Raw genomic sequence first — 10,312 nt, 5'->3', positions numbered from 1 at the left:
GGCTTTAGTAAACCACCAAAAAGTTTGCCAAACTTTGCCCAAATCTGTACAAAACCAGGTATGTGTTCAAAGCCTGGGAGCTTCTAGGAAATACTGCATGCACCTACTGCAGAAGGCAGAAAATCCTCAGTATTGTGTTCTCAGGTGCTATCTAAAATGTACTACTTCAGACTACAGTCAATTGCCTCTATCAGTGCCTCAGTTCTATATGTGCAGACTTTATCTTCTAGACTACATGTTTAGCAACTGTAAATGCTAAATCTGTTACTTTTGGATGCTGAGCATAATTTTCCTTGTGTAAAGAAGTTTATTCTGGATAGGGAATTTTAAAATCCTGAATTAGCAATGTAAAACAGTTTAATTACAGTAAATGGCTGAATTTTTGTTTTCTGAAACAGTTAAGGTCTACATCTGCCCGTCATCATTGACCTAGTATATGCTTATCTTCCAAGAGTTTAGTCTCTTAGTAAAAACTAGTCAGACATGTTTTACTTGGTGAAAAAATGAATAAATTTTGTCATCAAATATGTAATTTAATTTTGCTACTGTATGGTCTGTTTTACCAATCTGTGTTGAGAGTGGCTAATTTCCGCTTCAAATCTTTCAGTGTCATTTCCTGTGTCACCTTGAACACCAGCGTGCAGATCTCTGTTCCTGCCTAAGCTCATATTCCAGACGTTTCCACATCACTGCTGTAACTGGAAAGTACAGTTCTGTTTTTTTCTCATTGCTTGCCTGCATGTATCATTGCCTTCGTTTACAGTTTACAAAATGGTTTACTTCTTACTAATAGCAGTTCTAGTCACATACACTGTTTAGCTCTTGTGATCCCATTTATCTCCAGTGCTACCTTTTGTGACATTCCTCATTTGTGTCTTCAGACACATAGTAGGAGCTGCCTTTTACCTTGTGCATTTATCTGATCAGTGAATTCCTAAGTTTGTTCACAGTTGACCTGAGTCAACATACAGGAAATGTAAAAGGTCTTTTAAAAGTAAGTATTATGCTGATTACCTAGTGATATCTTAGTAACTCTAATCCTTTAGATAGTAATCCTACACTGCTGATGAGTGCTTGGAAGCGTTTTGTTGCCTTTGCTGAATGGGGTTATCTGGAGCAGATGCTTTGTGCATCCTCTGAACAGAACACTTACGTATAGATGATGATAAAACAGATGAGGAAAACTGGGTTCCACTGATAACAACAAAATAAATATTTACCAGGAGCTCAAATGCTGTTAGGGGCCTTTTAAATTAGAAACCTAATTTAATTATTTCTAAGTGAAGTATTAGATATCATAACCATTTAATTTGCAGAGAAAAAAAGTAGTTTACTAATACATCTGAATGATATTGAGAAGTTTATGAAGTACAGTGAGTATTCTACACACAGTTACAAATTGGGTTTGTTTTGTCTTTTCCCCCTGGAATTGTGTATATTAACAACTGCCGAACTCAGCTAATGTGGGCTTATGGGCTCCTATTTATAAAAATGTGCCTATTTATCAAGAAGAGAGGTGGAATTCATGAGGATTTTATAAAGATAGCATTGTGCTGAGAAAAACTTGAGTTGTGCGTTCTGAAAAATATCCTTCCTGACACCTAGAGGCGATCAGTAAAAATGCTGAAGAGCCCACAGACCCAACTCATCCAAAAAAAGGGAAGGCAAATCCAACAAGCCAGAGATTCTTCCAACAAACGAAATCTTATGCAATGTTTAGATTGGCATTGCGCTATCAAATAAACAAAAAATACAGCACAGTACAGTCACTCTTGTGAAGCTTTGTGTACATGTTGCATCTATGCCTGTAGAAAGTAAGGAATTTGTGTTTGCATATATAACCTGCCATGAAAGATTGTTAGTTCAATCCATATATGTATGTATATATCTTATCGGTTATTTATTCTAGATTATGGGGTGCATAACAAACATTATGCAAACCGCATAAAAGTTGATTTAAGTATACTGGACTAAAATAAGAGAAAAAAAGAAACCTTAAAAGTCAGTGTACACCATACCCATGAATCTTGTACTTGCAGCCAATGTAAAACACTTGTGGTCTTTGAAAGTCAATTTTTGAGCAACTTGATTCCATTGAAGTTTGGATTTGAGATCTTAGAGAATTACTCTAAATCTAGGGATTACAAAATAACTTTTATTTTCATCAATGCACTCTTCAGTGGGTGCAGCTGGGTTTGTGTGAAGAGCTGACAATCATGGTCATGAGGCACATCTGAGAGAAGCCCTTTTAAACACGGCTGTTTCCACCTGGAGGCTCTTCAATTAAATTCACCTGCTGCCTTTAAAGGCTTTATTAAGCCATACCTGAGGCGGTGTGGTAGTTTTTTAAGTAACTCCACGCAATTTTTAAACTCTGTCTGCAGACTGAGTGCCATCAAGTGACTGAAACGCTTCTTGGTGCGATTTTAATGCCGGAGCAGGGAGACTACCGGGTTCCTTGAGCTCAGCTCGGTCTCGAGACTGCCTCACCCAGCGAAGCTCGGCCGTTACAGCGGAAGGCGCTGCTTGCGGCGTGAAGCCCCTCAGGTGGTAGCTGTGCGCGAGCGTCCTTCCTCCTGTACCACAAAGGAGCTGCTCCCCGCTGTCGAACAGGCCGAGTCTCGCCGGGCCGCCGACCCCACGAGGGGGTGTAAGACCGATCCTCCGCCTCCGGCAAAATACTGTACCTGGCCCCACCACCACCACCACCCGCTGTTTTAGGGCTGCAGCGGACTAGCAGCCCCCTCCCACCCGCATCTTACCACGTGACGCCGGCTCCTCCTCTTCTCTGTGGCCGCGCGGCGTCGCTGTCTGGGTATTTGAACCTCGCTTCCGCCATCTTCCTACCGCCTCGGCACCGAGCGGAGAGGAGCGGCGCGGAGAGACCCCTCGGGAAAGGTAACGGGGCCCGGGCGTCCCCCTTATCCTTGTGGGAGCGGGTGTGGCTATTTAAAAACCTTGAATGATGGTGATGGCGGTCACCGTTAGTTACCGCCAGGAGTAGTATCAGGAGATGGGTTGGGTTTTAGAGAGGTGGGCCTCAGTGACCATTGCTGCTGTGGTAGCTGACTTGTGGCTTTTCTCCTCTCAGCCCTTGGAAATGAAGAGGTGGAAGGGTAGGAGCCGTGCTCTGCTTAGTCCCAGAAAAAAGGGCGGGCGAAATGGGAGCGGAGGAACAGAGCGGGGCCTCCAGCGACCCGAGCCTGCGGGGGGAGGGGAGGAGGCGCGCGCTGCTCAGTCATGGTGGCTCATGGCGGGGAGGGAGAGAGCGTTTAGGCCCGTTGGCGGGGCTGGGCCTGGCCAAAGAAACGCTTCTCTCTGGACCACCCCCTGAGGACTCGCTCTGGGCTCTCCCGGTCATTGAATAGATTCTCTTGCTGGCTGGGATAGGGATTTTAGCCGGGCTGGGGAGGATTTTCCGCAGAGCGAGGCTGGGTTTGGCCCTCGCGGAGGTGTCCTTCGGAGACCGCATATCGGTGTCTCCTTTCTCGAGCCCCACACCGAAGCGGTGCGGCAGCCGCCTGCCGTTACGAGGCGCCGAGGTGGGCGGGGAGGTACCGCCGCCATTATCGCGCGTTCCCGCCACATGCGGGGAGACGCGGCGCCGCTTCCTGCCCCATGAATGGCCCCGGCACCACGGGCGCCTCGTGCGGTCGGGTGTGGGGGGCGGCGCGGGCCCGGCCTAGCCGCCTGGCTCGCGGAGCACGCGCCTTTGCGGGCGAGCTGGGAACGGGAAACGGCGTCCGTCCCCTTCCGGCGGGGCCTGAGATCAGCTCGCTCGTTGTGAGCTCACATGCTGCCATTTCCCCTGCAGACCCAGCATGGCCGCCCAAGGAGAGCCCCAAGTGCAGTTTAAGGTAAGGGAGTGGTTTTCTGTGGGTTGGGTTTTTTTTTTTCTGGCGCTTTTTTTTTTCCCAGTGAAAAGGTAGGACGAACGACTATGAAGTGCCAACGTGGATGGTAGGTTTGGTTTTGAACTGATGGTATTTGCTTAGTGGTGCACTTAGTTTATGGTAGCACAGCATGTAACTTGTACAAAAAGATTCTCTTGCACTGTATCAATCAGATGCTGTTTGTAGTTTAATGTGCTTTGCTCATAAAGTGACTTTTAAATTTCAGAAGTGAAGCTGACAGCAAAATGTACTTAAACTGAATTAGAATCAACCGTTTTCTGTGGGGTTTATATATATATTTTTCTTTTTAGGGAAGATAGGTGAAAGTGTTTCAGAACAGAACTTCCTGGTGTTTTGTGGCTTTCTTTTATTTGGACAGGAGGGGTTGGTTGACTTTTTTTTTAACAGCCAGAAGTCTTTCAGATTGTTTTTTCAAAGGCTGTTAATTGCATCTTCTACAATACTTGGCTAGAGCATTCAAATTGTTAGTAGTGCAGGCTTTTTTAATTGTAAGGTTATGGTGGGTTTCTTCAGTTTAAGGGCCTACATGAGTTCCTGTCTAAATATGGTCACCTTCAGTTTGAAAACCCCAAATATTCTTCATTCAATGACTTGTATCTTAGTAGAACTGTATTTGTAGTGCATTATAGTTTTCAGCTACAGAACTAGACAAGTCTGACTACAGTTACAGCACAACAGGCTTAACGAATTGGGTCTTGGTACAGTGAATTCCTTTATGGAGAACCCAGTCTTTTGTTTACAGCATCCTGTAGGACAAAGGTCTTTGTAGCAATAAGTAGTATGTTCACTAAAATGACCAATAAATGTCTCTAGAAGTGTATTGCTCTGACTTTCTTGCCTTTATCTGTCAACAGCTTGTCCTGGTTGGTGATGGTGGCACTGGTAAAACAACATTTGTAAAACGTCATTTGACTGGTGAATTTGAAAAGAAGTATGTAGGTATGTCTGAAGAAACTTGAGTTCTAATATGATAAAATGAAAAGTGCAATTCATGACTTACCAAGTGTGTTGCTTTTTCTTATTACTATAGCAACACTGGGTGTTGAAGTTCATCCTCTGGTGTTCCATACTAACAGAGGACCTATTAAATTTAACGTATGGGACACAGCTGGACAGGAGAAATTTGGTGGCCTGCGAGATGGCTATTACATCCAAGGTAAGAAGTGTGTGTGTTTTGGGAATATTTGGAATCTCTTGCAGTTCAGTCTTTCATTCTGTTACTTTTGGTCACTCTGAAAGCTTTAGTTTGGCTTGCAATGGTGAACTGGTTTCTGGGTTTTCAAACTCTTCATGTAGGTACAGTAATTTCCTTTGCTGGGCAACTTGTGCTGGTGTAGGAACAACCTAAGATTGAATTTCAGTGTGCTGTTGCAGGCTTTGATATTAATGAAGAATAGTGGTCCACCTTAAATTACAAGATATTGCTGATGAAATTCAGTCGTTAAGTCATTTAGCACAGATTTATATCTGTATTAATCTATTTGGCTGAGGCAAAGCCTTGGAATGCACAGACATCTTTGGATACAGCAATGAAGCTACACATTTCTATGCCAGAGTCTAGTTACCTTTCTAAAGAATTACTGTCCTATATTTCTGCTTGGTCAAGTTCTCTTCTGTGTGTACTTCAGTCACCTGCTTCTCTTTAAAATTTTGCAAGGGATTATTAGAGTTAGATGTTGTTGCTTTTCCTTTAGAAGTAGCAGGATTGAGTCAAGCCACCATGTTCTTTGAAGAGCTGTTTTGGACAAGGGTGTCCCAAGATGTGGGCTATGAGTTCTCAACCTACCCAAAACCTTCAGTAGGATTCCAGAGATTAGTTAAATAGGTGTTAACTAAGTTCTGTCAAATATGTATGTAAATCAAAGTTGACTTTTGTAATCCTTGTATAGTCTTATAGCATACAACACTATGTGACTCAGTGTGGCAGTTTCATTGGTAAAAACAGCTGGTCTTTAAGATGAGGCACTAAAGATGTAAGGTGTTGTGATGGTGGGTCAAGTACTGTGGACTTAGGCATTGAACTTTTTAACAGAATCATCAGCTCCCAGAACTGTGAAGCTGAAGGGGAAAGTTAAGGCAGGTGTTTAACCCTAAATGTAAATGATTTCTGTATGTACATCTTCTTTCTCCTGTTTAATAAGTGCTTACTCTCCTGATGTAACTTTTGGCTTTTTTTGCAGCTCAGTGTGCCATCATAATGTTTGATGTAACATCAAGAGTTACTTACAAGAATGTACCTAATTGGCACAGAGATCTGGTACGAGTATGCGAAAACATCCCTATAGTGTTGTGTGGAAACAAAGTGGATATTAAGGACAGAAAAGTCAAGGCCAAGTCCATTGTCTTCCACAGGAAGAAGAATCTCCAGGTATGTTGACATGCATTTGTAGGAATCAAATTTCTTAGGTTGGATTCTGTGCAGTAATGGTGTGTTCTGCCTTTGTCACTCCAGGTTGTAAAAGTTAACATATCCTGTTGGCCAAACATAAGGGAAGGGGCAAGTAATGATGTTAAAGATGGCCATCACTGATTTTGAGCAGACACTATGATAAGCTGTTAAAAAGCTTGTGTGCATTTGCTTTCACTGCTCAGAATCTCATCAGATGACGCAAGCGAAACTAAAGTAGATAAAGTCACAGGAAAAGATAGATGCATGTTGTCTCCTTAAAGTTCCACCTTTGATCAGATTGGTACCTTTTTGTTTATCTGTTTCCACCTATGTGCCTCAAATGGTATGCTTCTAGACACTTAACAGCATAGCTGTTTCTGAAGCATAAAGAGCAGTCATGGTTGAAAAGCACTGAGGTAAAAGTATAGCTGATGATATGCATGTTAATATCAGTATGCCCTAAATATCAGAGATGTATTGTTTTTTTAAATGAAGCATAATACACATTTTTTTGCAGTATTACGACATTTCGGCTAAGAGTAACTACAACTTTGAGAAGCCTTTCCTCTGGCTTGCTAGAAAGCTAATTGGAGATCCTAACTTGGAGTTTGTTGCCATGCCTGCTCTTGCGCCACCTGAAGTTGTTATGGACCCAGCACTGGCAGCACAGTATGAGCAAGACTTACAGGTAAGTGAGAAAGGTCAGGTGATTGCCTTTGTGCCCTGTTAATGTGTTCAAACTCCTGGGGCAAGAAAGTGAAAAACAGTTCTTAAGTGTAGCTTCTTTGTTCCAGATTGCTCAAACCACTGCACTGCCAGATGAAGATGATGACCTGTGAAGGATGAAGCTGGAGCCCAGCGTCAGAAGTCTAGTTTTATAGGCAACTGTCCTGTGATGTCAGTGATGCAGCGTGTTTGCCACTTTATTATCTAGCTGAGCAGAACATGTGCTTAATCTTTGGGATGCTGAAAGAGATGAATGGGCTTCGGAGTGAATGTGGCAGTTTAAAAAAAAAAACAACAAAAAAAACTAAAACAAAACACTTCATATTTTGGACCTGCATATTTAGCTGTTTTTTGGACTGCAATTACTTCCCCTTTTGAGTTTCAAATGTAAGAATGCTGCAGTCACATCAGAGTGTTAAGTGGTAAATTTTGTTTCTGTCATTCCCATTCTTTTTTGTTTAGATAATAAAGTTGTATTTCAAGTATCTCTAAGCAAGTGAACTTTTCATGCATTGTTAGGAAAACCCTTCAAAGTGTCTTCTGTTCTTCGGCTGAAGGTAATCCTTTGTCTGCTGCATTTTTAATTCTCTGTTCTTTTCCCTCCTGCTTCTCATGTTACACTTCTCTTGCTAAATCAGAGCTAACAGTTAACCTTCCCTTGATTTCCTCAAGCAGATAAAGCACCTGAGGAAAGCTGAACTTACCTGCAGGTAGAACTAAAACAGTGAACAATTGACTGGTAAGCATGACTGGATCAACATTCCTGTGCAGATGGGAATGTATGTGGTCTGCAGGGTGTTTGGAGGGAAAAGTGTGTAGTTCCGATTACGCAACCATTAGATACAGTCTTTTGAATCTTTAAATTCTAATATGTTCTACAATATGCTTTCACAGAGCTCTGTGTTTTTAGTAGCCAGAAACAAATGTCATCTGGGTCTTCTAGGTGACGTAAGAGCTGTATCTTTGCATGGAACATCATTTAGTAGAGCTATAGCTTATTAAACAAACTTTCTAAGCATCTTAAAATTCATTAACTAGGAAACAGCTGTAGTTTGAGCTAAAAAGCTCTTGGCTACAAACAGCATATTAACTAAAACCACATTTATATCAATACTTAGACTTTACTGTAACTGCACCAAGTTCTTAATTTGAAACTAGCTTGTTACAACACAAATGGTGGAACATGTCAACTTTTAACACTACCTGGTAGAGATGAATCTTGGTCAATATTAGTACTCCTAGTAAACAAAACTGAGTTGAAAATACCATTTTTCAGTAGTGGTTGAATACATGAAGCCTTGGAATCTTCAGTTTTGTATTTTTTGGTTTCTTAATAAAGTGGAGCATTTCATTTACTCCTTTTAACTTCCATGTTTGTGTCTGTAATGCCTACTTGAATATTTACTCATGGTAGCAAAAAGTGTTAACTATGATTACTATTTTTGCAATACTGTTGTAAAGAAATTGCTTTTAACTTTGTTCAGTTTGGAGTTTTGTGGGTTTTGGTGGTGGTATTGTTTTGTTTTTAGGAAGTCAATGAAAATGGGTTGTGTTTAGGACCTGGAATTCTTAATGAAAATGAGGGATGTCATGTACTTAGTAGATCAAAAAGCAAACTCCCACTTAACATTTCATTGGATCTTTTTGCTGGATCCTCTTGCTTTAACTTCCTATTGTAGGTTCTTTGCATTTACTAATTTACCTGTGTGTTTGTGTGTCTTAGTTAATACTGCTAGCTTAACTAGTTGCTGCTGCTTTACTAGGTGTGCTAGCTTTTTTCTGTTCAAGCTGTTTGGCTTCTGAAAATGCACTGCTTAAAAACTACAAATTGACTTAAACTGCAATACTTCTGCAGCATCAATATGTCTTAAGAAGAAAAAAAAAGCAGCATTGAAGTTACATTTATATTGTTTCAGTGTGTGTATGTTGTCATCTTTACAACTCACCTGCTGCACAAAGGTACTAAGTATGAGTTCTTACAAAACCTGAAAAGGTTTATGATAGTTGAAATGGCTGTTTAAGGGCTAGCATGACTACAGTGGGCTTTGCTTTGTAATCTTCAGTGTTGCTTCCCAGTCAAAAAATCTCTCTGAAGCAGGCAGTAATAGTAGGCCTGCTGTAAAGTAATCTCTTGAGGTGGAAATGTTTTGGAAGTGGAATTAAGTACACAACGTTACACTTCATTTGTCACATTCAGTCCCTGTTAATTGTTGATTCTAAATAATGCAGGTAGCCATAATATGTGTGTGCACATTTCTCAGTTATAGTTAACTATATAATATTTCTTAGAATTTTTTCAGTGATTGGGATTAAGCAAAATTGATTTTTTTTTTTTTTATGTAGTCAGGTAATAAGGAAAATAAAACTTGTGTTCTAAGACCCTCTGTACTGAATAGTCACATCAGTCTGTACCGGTATTCTACTGTTACTAGGACTGAACTGGTGCGACCTAAATCCTTTGCAGTACTGACTTCACTCTACTTGGTTGCTCTGTGATTTGAACAGGTTAATTGTGGGAGGAGTTATCTTGTTCCCTGTACACTGATGAGTTTTCCAACACTAAGATCTCTGGTTTCAGATTTTTTTTTCAGTGACTTGTCACTACAGAACTTGCTCAGCTAAAATTTTCAAAAGCAGGATGAGGCACTGGGCCATTTACTGTTCCTAGTTCTGATAAAACTCTGGACTTTTGTACGTGTCCAAGCCCAGAGGGTTGTGTTAGAAGAGTAGTTGAACTAGTGCAAGTGCAAGACAGGTAAGGCAGAAGCTTCAGTTGAAGAAACAGGTAGAGGAAATGTTTTGCTACTTTTCACTGAACCCTTAAATGCAGGAGTGTCAAAGGCTTCTTTAGGAGCTTCAGTGGCAACCCTAGCTTTATGGATTTTGAACAGAATATTTCTTAGAAGCAGTGGAGAACACCTGTCTGCAGAAACTGAAAATCTGTTTATCAGGAAGGATCTAAGCTGCCCCTCTTATGCCTGCAAGTTAAGTTTGTCTTTTTATTTTAGAATTTATTGTGTTGTGTGGCTTATATAGCCTTAGTCTAAACTAGTGGAGGGAACAGTACTGAGGCAAATTGTTCTTTATATCTTTGCCTTCCTGAAACAGGAATAAACTGTCTAATAGAAACCAGTTATTCTGACCTGGGATGGTAGGACTGGTTGTTTTATTCTCCTGGATTATTGGCAGGAGCTGATGGCTATCAGTCCTGGTTTAAGAGGGCCCTGTGTCTTACAAGTAACTGAAAAGCTAAGTCTGTTGCTGCTTTGGTCAGTTTGTTTTC

The 10,312-nt window shown here is 41.2% G+C and overlaps 1 protein-coding gene across 1 annotated transcript; it reads left to right on the top strand.

The window, feature by feature from the left end:
• Positions 1–2,742: 2,742 nt before the first annotated feature.
• RAN (RAN, member RAS oncogene family) lies at positions 2,743–8,400 on the top strand. The gene is made up of 7 exons (XM_005147725.3): positions 2,743–2,898; positions 3,815–3,857; positions 4,769–4,853; positions 4,945–5,070; positions 6,095–6,282; positions 6,821–6,991; positions 7,098–8,400. Exons 2-7 carry the CDS (start codon positions 3,822–3,824, stop codon positions 7,140–7,142), a joined length of 651 nt encoding a protein of 216 aa, XP_005147782.1. The 5' UTR covers positions 2,743–2,898; positions 3,815–3,821; the 3' UTR covers positions 7,143–8,400.
• The last annotated feature ends 1,912 nt before the right edge of the window (positions 8,401–10,312 follow it).

Source organism: Melopsittacus undulatus, chromosome 12, assembly GCF_012275295.1.
Source record: "Melopsittacus undulatus isolate bMelUnd1 chromosome 12, bMelUnd1.mat.Z, whole genome shotgun sequence".
NCBI lineage: Eukaryota > Metazoa > Chordata > Aves > Psittaciformes > Psittaculidae > Melopsittacus > Melopsittacus undulatus.
This window is presented reverse-complemented; position numbering and strand designations above follow the sequence as displayed.